Source organism: Puccinia triticina, chromosome 13A (genome assembly GCF_026914185.1).
Source record: "Puccinia triticina chromosome 13A, complete sequence".
Lineage (NCBI taxonomy): Eukaryota > Fungi > Basidiomycota > Pucciniomycetes > Pucciniales > Pucciniaceae > Puccinia > Puccinia triticina.
In genome coordinates this window covers 466338-489606 of record NC_070570.1, presented here as the reverse complement: position 1 = coordinate 489606, position 23269 = coordinate 466338, and the positions used below count along the sequence as shown (strand labels likewise).

Sequence of the window (23269 nt, the reverse complement as noted above, 5' to 3'; positions counted from 1 at the left end):
GACGTTTGTTGTCGGCGTGAGTGACCGCCTTGGTATCAAAGAAGATAGTGACGGCTTGGATCCAGGTAAGAAAAATCTCGGCGTTCTGAAGAGGTCCATTAAATTGTGGCCCGTCGGACATCCTGAATTTGGGCAAGTCTACTCGGCCCGGGTGCGGAGTCGGGGCCACTTCCTGCTTTATGCCACCAGTCAATGCCGCCTTTTTGAGAGCTTTGATCCGTTCACGATCGATCTTGCACTGTTCGGCAAAGCGGTCTGCCTCGGCTTTCCTTTGTTCGGCGTCAAGACGTCTTTGTTCCGCATCAATGCGTCGTTGTTCTTCGGCTTGCTTCTGTGCCGCCTGGAACTGAAGTGCCGTGTTCTTCTGGATTGTGAGGATTGCCTTCAGAGAATCAGTGATGGAGAGGTCCTCTTTGACCTCTTCTGGTTGGTTAACGGCCGGGTTAGAACCCGGATTCATCGTACGTTCTGTCGGGGGATCAGGGACAGTTGGGTCGTAGTTTGGATGATCAGACGGTGTTTCTGGTCGGCTGTTTGATGGAGCTTGTTCGATTTCCAATAGCGCTTGGGCAATCGCAGCGTTGTTCGATGCTGCAAGAGCGTCTAAGCGAGCCCGTCGACGAGCGGCACGGAGGATTTCCTTGGGATCAGAGATAGGTAGCAGGGGTCCCGAATTCGAGTTTCTCGTGGTCATCAACCACCGTGGGAAAACAGACCCTGATTTTCGATGACGAAAGGGGAAAGGAGAGGTTCTAGAGGTCACGAAGTCGGCGTTGGAGGAAAACTGAAAAAAAGGGGGGAGTCGAGGGCAGAGAGCAAGGCAGAGGTCAAGGCTCGAAGAGCGAAGCAAAAGCGAGGACAGAGAAAAATAGCGAGGGCGAAGGCGAGGTCAGAAGGAGCTGACTGGATACTGAACCAGAGAGCTTGCGAAGTCGATGAGTCTGAGCGAGGTCGATGATGAGACCAAAAAGGTTGGTTTGTTTGGAACAAGAAAAAAAAAGTGTAAGGGTCACGTGGACCCTCACTGAGATGTGACTAAGAAGTGGGACACGGGAACGAGGGCGGTACGCCAGGAGAGTTTCTAGGTCCAAACTCTGGGTGTTGAATTGCTCGAGCTAGCCGGGAGAGAGGAAAAGCTCTCTCGTTAGTCTAAATACAATATCAGGAGATAAGGAAGACTAGCGGAAGAATGAAACTGGAATCAGGCTTACCTAGCTGGGAGAGAGGAAAAGCTCTCTGCCAGACTAGGGAAGCGGAGGTTCAGACTATGTATACGGTGCGCGGGGGTTACGTAATCTTGTAACCCTTCGTGTGGAGACCCGATGTCGAGAGGGGCTTCACAGGATGACCACATCAGCAGTTGGCGGGGTCGGAGCTGATAATGCAATGAAATATTTTGACAATTCTGAGGGGCCTTAACTCGCTTGAAGGCCCTCCTTTTATATTGTGTTCTGTCATTTAGGAGGCAAAGTGTTGGAATTCTGGCTCCAATAACCTAGACAAGCAGCTTGCACTGCTGGCGTTTGCATAACTCAAACTTTATTCATCTTCTGTATGCAGTTTTGCCCGGATTTTCAATTGATGACGTCAGTTTATCCATCACGTCATCAACTCTGCTCCGATGGTCCCATCACATCATCATCATCTCCGGCTTAGTGCTCACAGGGGAAGAGGTATCACACTCCCTAGGAGCAGTGATCACCCCCCCCAGCTCATCTCCCCGTCGCGCCAAACCCTCCGTCACGGAGAGAGGAGGCGCGACAGACTAGAAGGGAGATGAGAAGAGATCCCTTTCCCACACTCAGGCGACTTGGGGAGTTGTAAGGACAACTCCCGGGCCTCCTAGGCAATCCTGGACAACACAGGATAGCAAAGAGAAACACACTAGGGCTGAATACCAGGAAGGATACTCAGCCCAACCCTACGCGGAACGGTAGCAATAGGATTGGATGCTCAATGTTGGTAAATGTCAGACTTGGAATATTGAAGACGTATCTTCCTTTCATTACTAATTGATCATGTTTAAAGATAGAGAAAATATTCTTGAAAAATTTAACACAATGGTTGTCTAGCACAAGGCACCGGACTGATAGGAGATTGACAATGAGATCTGGGACATAGAGAACATTGTGTAGTATAGTGGAACCATATTCGTTTACAAGTTTGATGGAACCTATACCCTTAATCTTCAGTGAGTCGTTTCCTGAGCTAGTTCTAACTACTCCTTTTTTGGCACGGTCTAGAGCAAAGAACAGTTGAAGATTGGAGACCATGTGAGCAGATGATCCTGAATCAAGAATGAACTGTGATGGAGACTGAGACAGAAAAGTGTGAAAACTGCTGACAGTGGATTCAGATCTTCCGTTTGATCCATTGGCCGGTCTGAGGTGCGGGTACAACATCCAACATTTGGCCTCGGGATGATTCGCCAAGGTGTTGTGCGCGTTTTTCTTGCACTTCTTGGAGGCATCAGTGAACAATGAGATGAGTTCGTTCTTGGAGCTGACAGTTTTGGTGGCCGTTTGATCATTGTGATAACGTCTGAGATGATCAAGAACAAGGTCGCTGGTGAGATCCTTGTCGGAGTGAGTTATTTGCTGACTTATGTTGGTGAGAGCAGCGGTGGGCAGATACGTTATCCAGAATTCCGCATTTTTTTGTTGTAAATTCAAATTTTGCACACAACAGTTCAACTTATCAGCAAGAGTTAAGCATTAGGGCTTTGTATTCCCAGTATCTTTAATTTGCAAAAAAATATTCCATGTTTACTGATTAATTTTCTTCTAATCATCAATTACACAACAAATTTTCCGTTATCTGTAACTAAGTTACAGATAACTGAAAATTTGGTGTATAATCAGTGATTGAAAGAAAATTACTCAAGAATCATGGGACTTTTTTTGCGCAAATTAAAGATACTGGGAATACACAGCCCTGATGTTTAAATCTTGCTGATAAGTTGAACCGTTGTGTGCAAAATTTGAATTTACAACAAAAAAATGCGGAATTCTGGATAACGTATCTGCCCACCGCTGGTGAGAGCCATAGGAAGCTTTTTGAGAAGTATATAGGCAACAAGGTCCTTGGGAAGGTCAATGCCGATCTTGAATAATCTGGAGTTGATGGTCTTAACGGCGGTGATGAAACCTTGAACGTCGTTGACATTGAAGATGAGATCCAAGAGCTCATTGAAGACACGCGCACGGTTGGCAGGCTTGGTGGAGGCAAAGTAGTCAAGGATCAACTTCCATATTTCACGAGCTTGTTTTTCGTTGTTGTGGTTGATGACATTAGGGTGAATGGTTGAGTCCAACTTGGATGTGATGATGGTGCGGAGTTGTATGTCTTTGCTGGCCGTAAGAGTACCATTTTCCATGGTTAGGGCAGTTCGGAGACCTTGCAAATCAAGCATGTTCTCAACTCGGTTTCTCCACAGAGTATAGTTATCCTGGGTGAGTAATGGAATTGCTTCGATAGCTGTCTTCAAGATGGTGGAGTTGATCTTCTCCATATTGCTGTCTGTTTTGAGAGTTGTGTTTTGGTCATGAGTGGTTTTTGCTTCAGAGGTCAAAGATGGAATTGAGGACATCAGATTGAGAGGCTGAATTGAGTGTTGGTCGTTCGACTGTTAATCGTGAGAGAAACAGTTTTGATTACTGAAACTAGGACCAGAACTATAACAAGGATATCAGATGAGGATTAACAAGAAAGGGTTTTAAAAGAAAAGCATACCGCGAAGAGGATTTCTTGGAGGAATAAAGACAGACAAGCTAAAGTATATGAGATCAAATAAAGAGAAGTAGTAGACACTAATGGGAGAATCAATGGAAAAAAAAAGGTCAACGGGGAAGGCTTCAGAGAGAGATGAGTGTTGAAGAGGATGTTGTCAGTCTTTTCTCACCAAATTGGAAGAAGCCAATTGATGTATTCAAGTGAGAGCGTCGGAGCGATCAGGAGTTGTTGAGGAGAGCTTGGAGCTGGTTCAACTTGAGATTTGAACCGGTGTGATCGAATGACGAGAGAGATCAGGGAGAGAGAGAACAAAATGGACGAGGGAATGACGCGGAGTCGGAATGAGAGCTTGAGGTATGAAATGTTGACAGAGGGCAGCGGGAGAAGTCGAATGCGAGTTCGAAGTGCTGCTGAGGAGAGGTGTTCGGTGAGAGAGCAGCGGTCTTATATAGACTGAGGGCGAGGGCCGGAATGTGGGTGAGAGGTCTGGTGATAGGGCCGACTTGTGGTAATTATTTCGGCTGAGTTGTGGTTGAGGCCGAATTGGGAAATGGAGGACAAATCGGGAGATGAGTTGACGGAGTTGGAGGTTTCATCGTTCAGAACGGGTTTGTCGAGTTTGAGGAGTTTGAGGAGAGGACGGAGGAGAGACGAGGGACGAAGGATGTAGTGGAAGCGGGGATCGGGGAGTTCTGAGGGAAAGCGCAGCGCGCGCGCAGAGGCGATATTCCAACAGATTGGAGGGCATGAACCCTAGCCAATGGGTTTGAGTACAGATTTAATATTGGACCGTGGGCGAAATCAACGGGAGAAGAGCGGTAGGCAGCTTGAGAAGAGGAGAATAATGTCTGCAGGGTGAGAACAGAGGGTGAGCGCGTCTGGGACGGCGACGATGCTAAATGATTGATCCATTGCAGCACAAGCAAGTTGATCAGACACGCGAAAAATTGCGCCTGCTACTACAGTTGTCAAACTTGAACTGAATGGGAAGCGTCCGGGGAAGACTTGAGTAGAGATAGTTGAGTAAATTCGAGGGTGACTGAAGTAGACTCGTAGTGTCATAGGGATGAAGCCTGAAGAAGCATCTCATGGCTTGCACCAAAGAAGCAGCTCATGGCTTGCACCAGTGGCACCCATTTCAGCGCGAGCTGCGAATTTTTTTTGTACCACAGTCAGAATAGCGGGAAGTCGACATACTTGGGGAATCTTATCGAGGCTGCTCTGAACCTTGGAAACCATTTGAAGCTGATTGGGAATTGATTGTAAATAATTAAACCCCTTCGGGAAACTGTGTTGTCGGCCTTGAGGGCAGAAGGAAACGCGAGTTATACTTGTGGATATCTTCTTGTTTCTCACCTCATTGCACTCGATTAAGGGACCGGGAAACTGGTTATTGATGACTAGCATAGTCCTGGTGAAATTCAGGAGATCAGAAAAGACCACAAGCAACATATAGCGCAGCAAAATGATGGCTCACTTGCTAAAGCCATCTGGTGCGCCGACGGTATTTCTTTCACAACCAAGTCAAGGAGATCAAAAATTTCAGTATTTAGGTTGTTAGGTACTCGTGAAGCTCATAGATATATATCCGCACCAAATTCACTCACGTAATGTGGAAGTTGTAATTCCGGGTCTGGCGCGTGGCCGCGATTTTGAAGTCGTGCAAAGACAGATAAAGCTCAGGATGATTGAACTGGACCAACCCAACGTTTGAGCAAAGAAAGAAAAAGCATGCTAAGAAGAAGTTGAACCATATCAACAACCTTGACGGGACCATATTTTTTGAGAGGAAATATATTAGGCCCTGATACGGCAGACTGTTCCTTTACAGTTGATAAAAACTTTCAAACAATGTTGAGGTGATGGTGGTCTTGGGAAGGTATTCAGGGCGAATAGGTGGGGTCTACCAGTATCCAGCTCAATCTTTTCGAAAGAAAGGAAGATTTTGGGAATCAAAAACTAGAAAACAGAGACGATGACCGGCGGAAATATCATAGGTTGTTGAGATCTGTGATTGCTATGCTCTTTTAAGCGTTACGATGGTTCAAAGCCTCCCTATTCTCCTTCTCTGAATCTTTCAAATGCTGTTCGCAGACACCAAGAACAGGCTGATATTTATTAGGGACACAGACTATGCGGTAAAAGATGCAAAGCTTGATTTCATAAGTCCACCCTGATCATCACACCCGTGTTTACACCAAAAGGAAGACTCCAAGCCCGCCAGCACAATGATCAAAAACAGGTGTAATAAAATAAGCGTTGGAAAGTTTGGTACAACATGCTGGTGCGATGCAAGCTATTGCCGGGACCGGAAAGCTAAAGAAACTATAAGGGTGTGGTAATATTTCAATCTTTATCATGGAGTTCCACAAGCATTCCAAATATGGAGATTCAACGTTTCAGGAGTCTGCACCGCACGCGCGTCGGGTGTCGCGATCCGCCGAACCATGTGGCCTATATTCTCTTGGGGAGGGGAAATGATCTCTTGGCTAGTATTAGTACTAGTAACGGTAGCAGTCTGTTTAAGACTCTTAATGCTGCTGAAATTGGGAGCGCGGCCCGGGAAAAACTTCATAGTTTGGGCCAATAATATAAAAACAGTGTGGATTAGGTTTCTCTAGATTGTTAGGAATTCAATCTATCAAGCAGGATGGAGGAGAGGAGGCCGGAATGGCTGCTTAATTACGCCAGGCAGCCAGGAGTTGTGGGTCTGAGCAGGCTCCAGGCCACCTGGAGTAACGGGTCAGGCTCAGACCTTTTTTGGTGTAGTACTCCTCACGAGGAGGGCTTCAGATCTCACTAAGAGAGAAGCCCCCCCTGATCATTCTCTCTTAGTTACTCCCACCCCCCCTCACAAGGAAGGGGAAAGGGAGGAAACAAATGAGAAGATAAGGAGGAGACTCCTTTTCCCACACTCAGGATGACTTGGGGAGTTAGTGGACAAACTCCCGGGCCATCCTAGGCAAGGAGACGCGCAATGAAGCACCTTGCTGAACTGAGAACAAACTTGCTGAGAAACCTTATAGGGGTCTCAGCACACAAAGTGAGACGCACCGGGAGCAAGTAATTGGATATGTGGTACTACCTTGCCGCAGCTTAGTTTATCCAAGTTACTTAAATCCACACAAATGTGGAAACCTAGATCTAAGTTTTGGCATATTTCTAATTCAAAAAGAACACAACAGAGGAGCACACAATTTGGACAATACAAACAGCAGTTGAAAATATACCCAAAGACCCAAAAGCCCTATGGATTACCCTCCAGCTGTGCCAGAGCAACAAGAAAAAAAGGGCCTGTGTAAGACTCAAAAGTGGTTGTGAAACCCTTTTGCTGAATGGAGTACGGGCAGCGGTGGGCAGATACGTTATCCAGAATTCCGCATTTTTTTGTTGTAAATTCAAATTTTGCACACAACGGTTCAACTTATCAGCAAGATTTAAACATCAGGGCTGTGTATTCCCAGTATCTTTAATTTGCGCAAAAAAAGTCCCATGATTCTTGAGTAATTTTCTTTCAATCACTGATTATACACCAAATTTTCAGTTATCTGTAACTTAGTTACAGATAACGGAAAATTTGTTGTGTAATCCAAGTTTATTAAAGACACAGTTTTGCCACAATTAAAAAAATTTAGATCAAGGGTTCCCCCTTACAATACAAAATGAGGAAAAAAAAATATCATGGGTTCCCCCATCAACAAAAGTTCAAAAAAAAAACATGTCTGGTTTTCCCTCTACAAAAACCAGGATACACAAAAAGGGGGATTTTACACAAGAGAAAACTGATTTTATTGACAAGAAAATCTCTACCAGCCTTCCAACATCGGCAAAGCCGTGCCCCCAGGCTCACCACCCAGCCCGCATCAAGCGCACGGGTCAAAAGTGATGGACGTGAAGGCCCCCGGCCCGCAGCTGAGGCTGCAGACCCGTGGGGGGCCCACTCTTCAGCCCCTCAGACTGCGCACATGCAACAGCGGAGGGGGGCGAGGACGAACCGTCCGCTGGAAGCGCAGCGTCAGAGGACGCCCTGGGGGTATTGATGTTCATCAAGCCCTTCCTTTTATACACAAGTGTTCCAAGTCTCGCTTCCACAGCCCCCTTTTGACCAGCTTGGCATACACAATAAGACCCTTCTCATCGTCAGCACCACGAGGACAACCACTTCCAGAAAACAAGGAGGACGAGGACCCGGACTTCGGGAGCCAGTTGCTGCTGCTGGCTGAGTGCGTCAAGCAGGGACAGAAGGCCAGCCAGGAAACCATCGGGCCCTCGCACAGGAATCTCAAAAGCCCAGCCATGACTACTGCAACTACAACACCGGTGATTCAACTGATCCTATGCTTCCTGATTGCCCTCCAACCCAAGCTCACTCAAGACCAAGACGATCCAGACAAGATGCGTGGCTATTACCGGATCTTTGTCGAAGCTGGGGAATGGTACACCCCATTGATCCTCCGCCATCCAGAAACCTTCTTGCCGACCGTTCCTGCTATTCGCTCCTGCTGTGATTACGAGGATCTCGAGGTGTTTGGAATCACTCAACTTTTGGTATCGACTCTCCAAGGGACTACATCGCAAGAGAGAAGATGCCAACGCAAAACCATTGCTAGACATCTACTCCAGTCTGGCACAAACTATCATCCGCCATCTCCACTATCCCGACGATCCCAGCTCTCAAGTCGGCCAGGAAGCCGATGATTTCCGTCGGTTCTGACATGACATCGGCGCGCCGCTTTCCCTGAACTATCCGATCCTAACTTTCTCTTGGCTGTCCAACTTGCCTTCGAACGCCAGAGTAATCGTGTATTCCCTCTCCTCAACGAGAACAATGCTTCCACGATCTCTGATGGTACGTCCTTGGCTCTCAATTGTATTTTTCCAAAAACTGACATGAAAATGATCTTGTTTTCGTTGATTTGGATGGTGTCATGTGAAAACACAGTGATCGATGATTACATACATCTTTTATCAAGCTTGATGGACTACCAGGACCAGATCCTGATCTCTTTGAACTGTTTTCATCAATCCTTCCCACTGGTGCTGACATGTCTCGAGTTCTTCGATCCCGAGCCAATATTCACCAGTCTGAACTACATCCGAGAGATCCTTGGGCACTCGAGTCTAGAGCTACAGGCGGCAGCCTCATCATCATCTGGGGCAGGGGGGAAGCCCGGGTCGGCGACGAGCAATGCTGCTCCTGGCTCGAATCAGGTGTCTATTCCGGTCGCTCCGGCGGGCTACAATCTGCTTGCACAGTCGATCAATCAACTTGTCACACAGAACGGATACTTGACCTCCGACGTCTTGCTCAAGAGAACCCTCACTGACTTCCCCGAAGACTGCCTCTCCACCGTCATCATCCTCTTCAGGCTTTTGGCCGACTTTTATCCCACCCAATTGGCGTCTTGGGTCCCCTCAGTCATCGAACGTTTGCCCCCCAAGGTCGCCACTATCCCTGATAAGGAGAAATTCCTCCTCGCTTTTAAACAGCAAGCCTTGTCTCTCTGCTAAAATAGATCAAAGCTGCGCTTCCCACTCGTGTCCAGCATCCAATCCCGATGGCCATCAAGAGCGGGCCTGAGAAGCCCAAGACTGTTGGCGACGGTCGACGGAGCGTGGGCGGCGGCGGATTTCCGCAGTGAAATGTGTCTTTGCCGAAGCAACGAGCTCCACTCTACCCTCCCCCCGCGCGCAAACCCCCCGGGATGAATTAACGGTCTGAACTTCTCTCCAAAGAGGTAAGTTCCGATGCTCTTTTACTAGACAAGCTCTTTTTCTTCCCTACTCATTTCATCTTTGGGTTCTCCTCAGATTAATGGAGTTCAAGTGGTGATGGTAGTGGAAGGATGAGAAAAGAGTCCTTCTACATCCGCTGGGCCCAGGTATACTACATAGATAAATGAAATATGTAAAGCAGAGATAAACCTGAACACAATAACTCAACATGTGGGAATTTTAGATAATTGAAGTTGCTCTTTGTTAAGGTATTGTTTTATAAGTCAACCTGGATGGTAAATATCTAAAAACATTCTGTATATTCAGAATTGAAAAGCATACACACATGAGCTGCTGCCACAGAGTAAAAGAGTTGAGCTTAGCACCTGGGCTCTGCAGCGGCGCAGCCGCTTTATCCTCTAGTTGATGATTAGAAGAAAATTAATCAGTAAACATGGAATATTTTTTTGCAAATTAAAGATACTGGGAATACAAAGCCCTAATGCTTAACTCTTGCTGATAAGTTGAACTGTTGTGTGCAAAATTTGAATTTACAACAAAAAAATGCGGAATTCTGGATAACGTATCTGCCCACCGCTGGTACGGGATGATGGAGGTGCAAAATCTGCCCTTCTATAATATCAGATAACAAGACCCACCAAGGTAAGCTTGGAAAGTTTTAATGAAGTGATAGGGTTGGTTGGTTCAAGATGAGCTTGTTGATGACACTGAATAGATTGATTTTATTGTTAATGTAAGGTTTTTTATGTATGTAGGTTGTTGATTATATGTAAGATTCTAACTGTAAATATTGGGGTGACTGTAATTGGTGAGTAATGAACAGAGGAAAAGAAAACTGAGGGGGGGAGAGAGCTCCTTATATAGACAAATGTGAGGAAATTTAGCTACAAGGAAGCCCTGTATGAGGGAATTTAGCTGCAGGGAAACTGAATGAGTGAATGTGGTTGGTTGGAAATGTACATGACATGTAGAAGGTACAAACATCTGAATGAGTGACTATGATTGGCCAGAAAATGAGGGATTTAATGTGGTACTTCTATGATGTCACCTGCAGCTGTCAGTTGTGAAAATCCCCTAATCTAGAATGTATGTATATACTATGCAGTGTAATTGAGTATGTGTAGCTGTTCTGCAGCTGGGTTGTAAATGTTGAGGATTTAATAGGAGGCTGGATGTATATGTAGCTTGGATGTGTAACTTCTAATCCTATAGGGTCCTGTCCTTGCGCCATAGTATGTAAAATGAAGGACATAAAGAAATTTTTATTTTTCCTTACTGTGGCACCTGTTGGATTACCACACCGGTTGTGAAAGACTCTGTGAAAGAGCTTCCAAGGAGGGGCCTAATCAAGCAACTAGGGGGCCTCCAGGGAGGGGGCGGACAAAACCGGATCCCCTGGGGGGACAAACCACTGCAACTCCATCCCTTAAATAGCCAGCATCCACAAGTCCGAGCTTGTTGTTCAACCCACCACCACACTGTTTCCTTGCCAATTGTTGCCCCACCGGTGTAAGACTCAAAAGTGGTTGTGAAACCCTTTTGCTGAATGGAGAAGGGGATGATGGAGGTGCAAAACTCTGCCCTTCTATACTATCAGATAACAAGACCCACCAAGCTAAGCTTGGCAAGTTTTAATCAAGTGATAGGTCTGGTCTAGTTCCAGATGAAGTTGTTTGATGACAGGTATGTGAGAGTTGAGAGGATCTATGATGATGGAAAGGGTGAAAGTTGACTTGATGTTTCCGGTGGGGGTTGAACACAGGTCCTTGAGAGGGTGATATAAGAAGTTGAGAAGAGTGTCTGGACTGAGAAGGGTATATGTCTTAGTCGGGAGTTGAACCAGGAACCGGGTAACTCGTGACAGGTGCGTGATATGCAACCAGTGATATGAGAGTATGAGAATATGAGAGTGAGCTCAGTGGTTATTGCAGATAAGAGGGATGATATGGTATGTTATAAAAGTGTAAGGGTGATGATAATGGCTAATGGGTGATATCTGTATAACTGGTGGGTACTGAACTGAAGGAAAAACAACTGGGGGGGAGAGAGCTCCTTATATAGACAAATGTGAGGGATTTTAGCTACAAGGGGGGCCCTGGATGAGGGATTTTAGCTGGCGGGCTGCGTACAAGTGGTGTCAGAAGATACTAAATACAGGCAGAAAGTGGGGTGAGAAATGAAAGATGAGGTCATACTATGCAAGGAGTGCATAAATGGGGTCAGAAGACTGCATGCAGCTGCAAGGGGTGCATAGATGAGGTGGGGACATGTCAAATACAGAAGAAATGGGGTTGGTCCCCTGCATAAGCAGTGGAGATAAGAGGGATATAAAAGAGTATGTGTTTGGCTGGGGCTGAGTATGTGTATACCTGGGAAAGGTGACTTGAGGGGTGTGACAGGTTGATGACTGGGGCTGGCCGTGTCCATGAGGGTCCAAGAGGGTGTAACTTCCAATCCAGCGGGGTTCCAGTGACGCTTCCAGTGGTGACTAAGGGTGAAATTGGCCGTAGAATCCATTTCTGAGGTCTATTTGATGGTATCTTGAGGCGTATTGTGAGTAATTATGTAGTATAGAAAAAAACTTTTGATTTTTCACTTTTCCGTCTACCACACCGGCAGTCCCCAAGTCTACTCAACTGGTAGCCACACCTCAAATAATTAGGCAACCACTCGGTATGTATCAAGCCACTTGTCCACTGCCACCACCATGCCCAACAACCCTAGCACCATTTGTTTCAAACCTTGATTCAGGCAAAACTGCAAACCACAAGCTCGCTTAATCCCTGCTGCCGCTGCAACAATGACGCTGGACACTCCATCTGGCAGGGACTTACCAGACTTACCCTTTTCTAAGAGGAGGTCAACAACAAGCAAAGGCTCAACTTTGCTGGTCACATTGTTGCTGTTTTTGAGCGGATGCCTTGTTGCCTCTTCAGCAGTACCTTGGGGTTGCTCCACCCTTCATCCGCTGCAAAAAAAAAGAAGCAGGAATCTGAACGGCGCGAACGTGAGGGAGTTGACCAGCGCAAAGAACAACATCCCAAGGTTGTCTGACACAGACCTACCAACAAGTGAGTTCCTTTGATTGTTATCCAAGCGCCTACAGACTTCTTGACTGATCCCAAAAAGTATTCATCAACTCTTTTCATTGCTGGTATTAAGCAATGGCCCATCACTTCTCTGTTCAGTTTGGGGTTTGTCATTCCTGCTCTCACTGATACAATTTCCAAGTTGAATTTAAGCTCTACCACTGACAAAACTCCTGGTTCTCCTCACAGAGTCTGACTGCATCCATCAATAAAACCATAGGTTACTCGTCTGTCTACTTTGTCACCCAAACACCAGATTGGTTTGCCAGGAAGTGCAAGAAGACGGTCACTACTCTTGAATACTCCCCAAGCCGCAATCTCACAATCGCCAAGCGGTAGCCGTCCGCTGCGGATCCAGCCCAAAGGTTTGTGGTATCACCATTGAAGCTATGTATTACAAAGATGATGAGAATTGTGATTCTGAGCTTACTTCCGCTTGTGGCCGTTTTGGATTAACCAAACAAGACAAAGTTTACAACCAGGGCCATCCCTTCAACTCCAGGGAAGTGAAAAAGTGTGACAAGTTGAGCATTTTCAATCTTCTTCTAACTTCTTTTTAAGCTCTCCTGGATATTGACTGTGTCTCGTTAATTGTTATTACGTCAATCAGTAAAATTTGGTTCTTATCTATCAGATTTAACCCGTTGGTCTTACATCACGCCAGGCAACAATCCATCATTCAACCTCATTCTTTGTCCAGCTGGACATTGGCCACACATCACCAAGAAAGGCAGAAGATCACAGACATGACCAAGGCATTCATCATCTCAACAGCCTCCTCAGCGCAAACAGGGCCTCTGCTACCACCGGGCCCCTGTGACCTCAACCCCGACGCTGCTCAACGCATTTTCCAACGGGTCCGAAGCCCACAGGACTGTTTACTGTGAGAATTCCAGCTCAGGGGAGCGGGGTCATTCTCAGAAATTGAGAAAGGTCACGCGAACCAAACCAGCTGTGGAAAATGGTAAGCAAACGCGGACCACTTCCGCAGTCCAAATCAGAAGCTGCGGGAGTTGTGAAACTAAAATCATCTTTGGATTTTTACAGTTCCGACAAACGTGAGCAGTCAGATTAGGCTAAAGGAAATTCCCGGCCCACAATCACTCATTGAGAGAATCTCAGTTAGCGCCAAAGGTAAGCGACTGTAGAGATCTCAAGATAAGCTGACAAGATAGTCACTAACGTGCTATCGCTTCTTTTAGACAGAACTGTCAAGAGCAATCAGACCGACCATTCCAATACCGCTCAAAGAGCAGGATGAGTCCTTAGTCAGGCAAAAAGGCAAAAGAAAGGCAGCCGCTGACGCAACGGTGTTCTTTAAACAGAAAACGTTGTATCGCTTCTCAGCCGTTTCGCTGAAGTCAAGTGAGGAAACCCTCAGGTCAAAAGACCGCCTCGAGTAAGAAGAAGCTACAACTTGAGGAAAGAGAAAAAGAAAGGCAGAGAACTAATACCGGGGTATTGGTTGTCTAGATCATTCCGAGTCAATCATCCAACTCGACCTACATTCCCATTTCCCATTTCTTTCTTTTCACTCTCTCTTATCAGTAGAGAGCGGCCTAGTTCCTGCTCTTAGTTCTTTGGTGTTCTTCATTTACCTCTCAGGATGCACTTGCTATTATTGTAAACAGATGAAAACCTCAAGACCTTGGGGATTTTGGACGCGGTCATCCACCTGGAGGGAGATGGATCTGATCTGTGACAGATGGCCGTGAAACTATCCTGACCCTCCCCTCCCCTCACCTTCTTTGACTATATCATCCACAGACCCTGTTTTGGCTTCTCTAGCTCAATCAAAAGGTCAAGCATCATTGGCTCTTAGAATACAATCAATACGCACAAAAATTGTCTTTCCACTTGTAAAAAAGGATTCTATTCTTGGAATTAGCCCGCGTGATCATAAGGCAGTGTCTGGCTTCACTGACAACACCATTCAATTGTGGGATTCACAACGCAGGGCTACACAACTGACTTAATTGACCTGTGAGACTCAATTGATTATTTGAAATCTACTGTGGGAATCTGGGCAGAAAACATCACATAATCCATTGCCCTAATAAATAAATGTGTATAGATCAAAAAAACTTTGCAATGCTATGATTGAATGCTGCCAATTTATTCAATTAACTTAACTAAAGGTCTTCCACAGTGCCCAATAACAGAACGAACACTTAGATCTGATAATGTCTGGATCATAAGACTATCAATTGTGATGAGCTGATGAATGGGATGGATAGGCATGGAAAATTGTTGTCAGCTCAATTGAAAATTCTGTAACAATTGGATTCTCGTCTCTCTACTTGAGGATAACCAATGTGTTACAGGTGAGAAATCTGCCAGCATATCTAAATGATAAGAAAAAACAATGATCAAATCCATAATTGTGTTATGGGTCTCTGGTGATACCAGTCAAGGGAAATTTGTGCAGAAAGAGAATGGGAGTGGAGGATGAATATTCCACATTGGGGAGAGTTGTGCAAGGCTTAAAGCCTTGACTTTAGGATGGTTTACATCTGGCTTTTTAGCCACTCTGCGCATGCCATGAGAAGAGTTGCTAAAACCTCAGATGCAAACTGTCCTATTTCTTTTTGGACTAAGCCTATGGGAAGTGCTTAAATTTTAAGGCTGTGATATGATGTCTGGATAAAACTTCGTGATAGCGGGCAAGTCCTCCTGCCAAGGGCTATCAGAGGCTTGCGTTGCAAGTCCAGACACCCGCAGCAGCGAGGGACTTGGGTCAAAGTTTTGGCTGGCGGTGCGCCGTGCCCCCCTGGGATGAATGGGGTCCCGGTGACGCAAAGGATCGCCCTCGGGGCGCCTCCTTTGTAGGGCCGCTGGGGCGCCTCCGATTGAGGGAGTTTGGGCGGGAGGATGAATCCGACCTAAACAATTCTCCTTTTGGAGAAATCCCCATGGTTATCGGACTGAAAAAAAATGTATTTACATACTGAGTAAGTACGTCTGCTGACTATCCCAGGTGCCCGAGCTCCCACCCAGCTGTGGGCGGACCTCATCCAGTATGACCGATGCAAATCGCCGGCGCTTGTATTGGTCATGGGGGAAGTACCCCTTATGCCCCCCTGCTCAATGACCGGAACAAAAATTACATCAAGGGGATTCGTTTTCCTCCTCTTGATGACCGGTTGGGGCCAGCCATCGAAGACATAGTGAGTTGTTCTCAAAGGCCAGCTGCCAGGTTGTTGAAGGCAGTGTGCACCCGTGTCAATGACCGGCCAGTACCTTTGATCCGGTCTTTAAGAGCAGGTACACACTCCCTTCGATGACCGGAACAGACGGGCCATCGAGCTCCCTTCGATGACCGGAACAGACGGGCCATCGAGGGGAGTGTGTACCTCCTCTTGATGGCTGGCTATTGAGTAGAGTGCGTTGCTCTCAATGACCTGTACAAACGCCGGCCATGGAGAGGGCATTTTGCACTCCTCTCAATGGCCAGATGTACAAGAAATTAGACGGTACACATCCAACATTGAGAGGTCAGCCTTGATGGCCGGTACGGACCAGCTACCCGGCCATCAAGCAATATGTGAGGAGTACTTCTTCCCCTCAATAACCGGTCCGTTCCAGCAGTTAAACTGTGTTCCCGCTTGCCGGGGAGGCTACTGCCAATGGGCAGCCGGTGATGATGCCTTGCCAACGGCAGCATGCGCTCATCCAATTACCTACCTGGGTTTTTTTAGTTGTACATAATTTTTTTAGCCCTTTGTGCAAATCAACAACCATATTCATTTATGATTGTTTAGGCTACATTCAGGTTCGCGAGTTCGGGCATTCCTGATGGTGGACCAGCCAAGCATGCTTGCGCTGTCAGTTGCATGACTTTCAAATTCAGAAACTGTTGCGGAGTCATCATGCGTATGTACATGCTGACGCGGTGGCACTGAAAAGCTGTTGGAAGACCTTTTTCCCCGTGGAGACTGACTAATGATGTCCTCGCCATCTCATCCATTTCATTCGCTGCAGACCGGGTCAAGGTGCGAGTGGGTGGTATGCCAGCGAACGAGAGTGTAGAGGATCACACGTGGCAACAGTCGGCACTGAACTCATGTCCGCCTCTCTTTGTGAGTTCGTGCTCGCCTATGGGGCGCTGGCCAGCCTTGTGGCGTGCTTCTAGGGAATGAGATGGGACATAATTTATTTTGCAGCGGAAGGCATGTGGGAGCAACGAGAGGGCTGTGGCTTGAGGCATGACAATTCAATCTTGTGACAAAATAAGAAAAGACGATAACAAAGTCGTGATATAACTGTCTGTGTAATCCGCATTAGGGCATTGGGAGTGGTGACTAAACTCCATGTGCGCACACGGGTCGCTGGGCAGCTACACAGGAGTTGTCTATTGGAACATGGGGCCCATGGCGGCGCCGAGTCCGGGAACCATCGGGCCAACGGTTTGGATGAATGGGTTCAAGAAAGAGGAGTAGGTTTGGGAGTATTGGGAGGACGCGATTTGGCTCGAGAACGACGAAAAGCTGTTTCCAAGTTGGCCGAGGGCTGGTTGATGAGGTAGAAGTCAGCGTCTGCCCAGTATGAGTCATCGCAGGGAGAAGCCAGAGACGCACGAGACAAGATGGTGCCCATGTTACCCATGCCGAACATGGTGCTCATGCTGGTTATGGCCTGGGTGAGCTGCGAGAACACGCTGCCGAACGCCGACGAGATCCCGCCCTAGAGATTGCCGAGGGGATGGGCTTAGAAACGCTGTCTGGCTGGATTCAAGAAGGAGGATTGACGTACTTGTCCAATGCAAGCACATTGTCCCATGCTTCCAAATGTGCCTTGCAATTGCATCGCGATTTGGCTCATCATCTGCTGGGCCTGCATCATGGAGAACGAGCCCCCGCCGATCATACCATTCAATTGACCAATCGAGCCGAGCAGCGGGTTGAAGAACTGCGTTTGGATGTCGGTAGACGAGTAGGCATATGAGCTCTCCGAGCTGCTCTGGGAACCGCCCCACGGAGTCATCGTGGAGGAGCTCTGGGCCTGGTGGCCTTGGCCTGATTGCTGGCTCATCGAAGTAGCACCACCTCCCATGGCTCCTAGGCCACCCATGGGCATGCCCCCCATACCGCCAAGCCCAACCTGTCTACGTTGAACCCTGTGAATGGTTGTCGGCGTGGTCAGCTCACGGCCCGGGAAGTACTGCGCAAAGATCAGGTGCTCACTCGGTGGGGCTTGCAACAGCCACTGTAACAGGGAAGTCAACCAAAGTCAGCGGAGATCGCTTGGCAAGACAGGGACAGCGTTTTCGTGTGACTTACTGGTAGCCAAAAGGCAAACGGTGTAGATTACGGACTGCATTATCGCTGTTAGATGGTTCTCGGTGAGTGAGTGAAGTGACTTCGGAAAGAATGTCGTGATCTGGCAGGAACTGTTGGGTGAAGCGCAGACTGGTGGTGTGAGCAGATGTGGGCCCCAAGTACAGCCACCAGGGCCCTCACTTTATAGGCCATTCTGCCGCCACCTCTTCACCGCCATGAAAGATCACGTCGTTTGAAATTGGAGTCGGGCCATGGGAGAGCTGCACTCAGCTGAGGCTCGAATGGGCTGACAGTTGCAGGAGTCTGCCCCCTGACGCAAGGCTCGGTGGGAGGACCGACAGAATGGGGGATTGGAAATTTCCTGTCGACTCGAACACCCGTCGTGCGCGGGAACCGAGACCCCCTTGCCGGCGGTGCGGGAGTTTTCTCACCCTGTCGGCCTCGGCCGCATCAGTGCCGAGCGAATGATTCTGTCCATCACAAGTCTGAAGTCCCCCCACGTCCAAGCGTCAACGAGATCAACTGATTTTTGGTGACCTATCTACACCACGGCAGTCCACCGACGTCGGGTTATCGATTGTTTTTGCGGGCAGTCTGACCCTCCCCGACCCCGCCAAACTTTGTTGGTTGCTGCCGTCGAGCTGCCGAGGTTTGCAGCCACCCTGTCGGCCACCCGACAAAGGCTGTCGCATGTCCGACCGCCAGCAGGGGCAGGTCGTTGACAGGCTGCCCTTGTTCAAACAAATCTCTCAGCGACTCTCCAGGTCGTGAGATTATTGTTTTTGGGCAGCCAGGAGCGGCCCGTCGGCAATCAGCTGTCGAGCCACCCGTCATGTGATGGGTGCGTGGGATCATGTACTCGCACCTCTGCCGTGAGAGGCTGTGAGAGTCCAGGCATGAGACACTCGGCGCGCGGCAAAAATGTCTTCCAAGCGAGGCTCGAACTGGTGTTGCATTGGAGCGAAAGCTAGAGACACTGCATCTGCCAACTTGGCCACAAACCAATTGATTGGTTGGTTGGTAGGATTGGAGTATCGGATGTAGCATCCTCAAGATGGGCTGACCCAATTTTTTGTGAAGTCATTTTTTGTCAAAAAAAAAAAAAAAAAAAAAAAACTCTTCAATTTTTTTTTTTCTTGAGCTCTCACATACAATTATAACCTCTGAAATGAATAAGAAATGCAACGCTGAGGGAGGCCTCGACGGCAAGCCGGCGGTCAGACAGTTCTGTCCGCAACCACGCCGAAATTTTTAAAATCTACCCCACACACCCCCAAATCCCAAATACACCCCTCACCCCTGACAGAACTTCCTCCCCCCATGCCCACTGGCGACCCCCCACCCCTCGACCCCCCTCCCGGTATCCGCTCTGAATCGGTTCAGGTCCTCTCGGACTCGATTCACAACCCTCGAGACGCGCCTGTCGCCAACGACGCGTCGCCTGACATCGTCATGACCTCCGCACCCGAACCGAGTCGGCTCCTCGAAACCCGTCTGCCAGCGCCCCCTGCAACTCCAGCGACCGAGGCCACGTCGGCGTCATTCCTCCGATCCCTTCTGGCCCGCCCAGAAAACCAAACCCATGACGGAAAAGTTGTTATGGACACGATGCTAATGTCCTTACTACTTCAGCTCCTGGACAGCGAAGCCGAGCAAAAGCGCATGATCTTACGTACGATGGAAGAAATGCGCCAGACCATGCAGGAGATGAAACTCGCGATGGCGGACCTTCGCGAGCTACCAGGACGCGTCACAACCATCGAGGCAGGACAATTGACGCGAAAACAACCCGCAACGGTCAAATCCTACGCGTCGACTGCAGCTAAGCCGAAAGCCCCGCCCCCCCCTCCGACCAAGACTGAGATGACAGCGGCTCGGCCGGGCCTGACGATCATTCACGCCCGAGCGGGCACCACACCACTGAAGGAAGTAGACGCTGAAATCGTTGTCTGGAAAGCGAACGAGGTCCTCGACAAGATGAACGCCAACGTCCAGGGCGAGAAGGTTACGGTTAAGGCCGTCCGGTTCCTGCCATCTGGTGACGTGTCCTTCTACTCGAAAAACCGCCAACACAAAGAGTGGCTGATGCGCAACAAACATGAGTGGAGCAAGCAGGTTCACCCCGACTTAGAAGCGTCGCCAAGCACATATTCGGTCCTGGCCCACGGGATTCCCCGGACATTCAACGTCGACGCGGCAGCGAGTAAGATCGCCATCGCTGCGGACAACAACAATTTTGGTTCAGAAAAAATCTTCAGGATCCAATGGCTGGGAGGCTCCAGGGACCCGACGGACCCTCGGCAGGCCGGTACCATTGTTATATCTTTCACTGACCCTGCAACCGCTGACCTATTGGTTAAACAGCGAGGATTATTTTTGAGTGACTGCTTTCATAGGGCCGAACGATTCAAGAAATTGCCGCCGCAGTGTTTCAAATGCCTGCAAATGGGCCACTTTGGCAAATGGTGCCGGGCTGACCCGAAGTGCGGTAAATGCGGAGCTAAGCACGAGACTCGGGACTGCCAGGAGGCAGCAAGCTCAGGAGGAAAGCTGTGTGTGATCTGTAAGGACGCCGGCAAGGGGAAGGGAGTTTGGGAAACCCACACGCCTTTTGATAAGGCGTGTGAGGTGAAACGGGCATGGCTACTTTCTAAAAATCACCTCCGCAATGAATAATATAGGCCCAATACTAACCCCTGTTGTTCCTAGTTCCTCAGTTGTAGATACTCATTGTTTTGTGCCAAGCAATAAAGACTTCGTGCCCTCTTCTATTGTGCAGTTGAACTGCCATAATAGCCGAGCGACAACCTACAGTATTCTCAACACTGAGCTTAGCTCGGTGGTTTCTCTTATTATTCAAGAACCTTGGGTCAATCCGCTGACTTGTCTTCCTCCCGACCACGAGGCTTGGTGGACCTTTTGTAGCCCGGAACATCGACCAACAGATCTCAAGGACAAGCACCGGACGGTGACTTACGTTCGGAAGTCAATTGCCTCTCAGGACATTAATGTCCTGGGAGGCAGCGGTAAGTTTTTTATTGCCTTAGAGTTAACCTTGCTGACAGGGACCCGATTGAGGGTTTTGAATGCGTACAATCCACCAGGCACAACCGAGGGAGTCGACCGGATCAGGAGCTGGCTGGAAGTCGCCAACGACCGGCGCGTGGCATTGGTCATTGGTTTGGACTCCAACCTCCACCACCGATCTTGGAACCCACCGGGCTACACACACGCCCATAAAGAGGCGAAGGCTTTAGTTCAGATGTGCGGCAGACATGGGTTTAGGCTGATTTCTGAAAAGGACGCCCCCACATTCATTTCCAGTCGGGGATCGAGGACTACTATCGACCTCACGTGGTCAAATTTCCGCGCCTCCCAGTTAATCCTCCGTACGCTGACCTCCTCGGACAACCACGGGTCAGATCACCAGAAGCTCATCACGGAGCTACGAGACTCCCCACCGGCACCGGTATACCGGGTGGCGGCCCCCAGGCCGGCGGAGCTGGACCGAGAGAGTTTACGGGAAACGGCACGGGACACACTCAACCGGCTAAGTTCCCTTTCACCACATCTAAGCATTGACGAGACTGAGGAGAGGCTGACTTCGGGGCTACTCGACGCCTGGCTGGCTCAGGGAAAACGGAAACGAGTCGACCACGCCAAGATCAAAAAATGGTGGGACAAGGAGATCCTCGGGCCCTTGGTTAAGATACGAAATAAGTGCCGGCGCCTTTTAGTCATGGCCCCTACACAGGTCAATACTGACCGTTTCAATTATTGGAACGACAGGTTCCGCGGAGAGGTTAACAGGCTCAAACAACAGCATTGGCGGAACTTTCTGGCTTCGACCGACGCAACAACGGTCTTTCAGGCCCTACATTTCACCAAACCAAGGAGCGGGGGAGGCGTTCTCCCACTGCGCAACTCGATCGGCGGCTTCACCTCAAACAAGGAGGAGCAGGCGGCGCTCCTCTTCGCCGGCACTTCGGTTGTTGAAAGCACATGTGATCTGTCGGATGTTCCCCCAGCGGAACCCTCCTCTTTTGTGGTGTACCCCCCCATCACGGGCGAGGAGGTGGCAGGGGTCCTTAGTAGACTGGCAAAGAAAAAGGCCGCAGGCCCGGATCGCATCCCAAATGAAGTTCTCACGATTCTGGCACCCGAGATTGCTGACCCCCTTGCTTCCTTCTTTAATAGGTGCATCAGGGAGGATTGCTTCCCCACCGGGTGGCGCACCGCCACCACCGTCATCATCCGGAAATTTGGAAAGCCTGACTACACCGTTCCAGGGGCGTATCGACCAATTGCCCTACTCAGTTCCACCAGTAAGGTGTTCGAGACCGTCCTTGCTGACCGTCTCACTTTCTGGGCAGAATCCAACACCATCATCCCCGACGGACACTCCGGAGGTCGTCGAGGGAAGGGGTGTGACGACGCGCTGATGGCGCTTACAATGTGGGTGAAGAGAAAGTGGAGGGAAGGTAAAACGGTCTCGGCCCTCTTCCTCGACGTGAAGTCGGCCTATCCATCGGTCGACCCCCGGCGCCTCGTGCACTCTCTTCGACGAAAAGGATGCCCGACGTACCTTTGGAAGATCATAGCACGATTCTTGGAGGGTCGCCGCACAAAGCTGCGGCTGGCGGACTTTGAATCAGCTGAGTTTAAGATTGAGAAGGGACTCCCGCAGGGTTCCCCCTTATCAGTCATTCTGTACATACTTTACAACTCTGATTTACTGATCAAAGAGTTTTGTTTTGACAGGGACGAAGTCTCCCTGGGCTTCATAGATGACGTGGTCCATCTTGTGGCGGGGAAAACTGCCGAGGGGGCCAGGACGGGTCTCATGACGCTAGCGGAGGCTTCACTTCGGTGGGGCAAAAGCCACGGAGCTATTTTTGACAGCCGGAAAGCTCAATACGTGGCTTTTACCCACGCCAGATCGGCTAAGTTACCTTTTGTGTTTGACGGTCAAATCTTGGAGCCCCAACGGGAGGTCAAATGGCTGGGCCTCTGGCTGGATGAGAAGCTGACCTTCAGTAGACAGCTAACTCAGGTGAAAAAGAAAGCTGACGACACGATGGGACAGCTTCTGAAAATAGGCAGTTCGTCCTGGGGGGTGAGGGAGCAAGAGCGAGGGCTGCTGATCTCGGCTGTCCTTGTCCCTAGGGCCCTCTACGGGGTACAGGTCTGGTTCACCTCCAGCAATAAGGCGAAAGTGACGGCACTGCTCGGGCAGATTGAGCACTCGGCGGCCCGGTTCGCGTTGGGGGCATTAAAATCCACGCCGATTAAATATCTCGATAAGTACCGGCCTTTTAGGAGTATTGTGCAGACGGCCACAAATCGGATAAACAACTTCTTCCTCTCGAAGCTAACCAGGTTTGCGTACAGACCTTCGGCGATTGAGCAACAGATCAGAACGGAACTGGCGTG

At 48.9% G+C, this 23269-nt stretch overlaps 2 protein-coding genes across 2 annotated transcripts; one reads left to right on the top strand and one right to left on the bottom strand.

Annotated features, from left to right (window-relative positions):
* Nucleotides 1-8028: 8028 nt before the first annotated feature.
* PtA15_13A34 (uncharacterized protein) lies at nt 8029-9243 on the top strand (the record flags this gene model as incomplete). The annotated part of the gene is made up of 4 exons (XM_053162538.1): nt 8029-8280; nt 8343-8435; nt 8527-8581; nt 8675-9243. 4 exons carry the CDS (start codon nt 8029-8031, stop codon nt 9241-9243), a joined length of 969 nt encoding a protein of 322 aa, XP_053026190.1.
* A 7665-nt stretch (nt 9244-16908) lies between these two features.
* Nucleotides 16909-17876, bottom strand: PtA15_13A33 (uncharacterized protein; the record flags this gene model as incomplete). Its single annotated transcript, XM_053162527.1, has 5 exons — nt 16909-17066; nt 17135-17240; nt 17310-17673; nt 17741-17762; nt 17837-17876. 5 exons carry the CDS (start codon nt 17874-17876, stop codon nt 16909-16911), a joined length of 690 nt encoding a protein of 229 aa, XP_053026189.1.
* Nucleotides 17877-23269: the final 5393 nt, after the last annotated feature.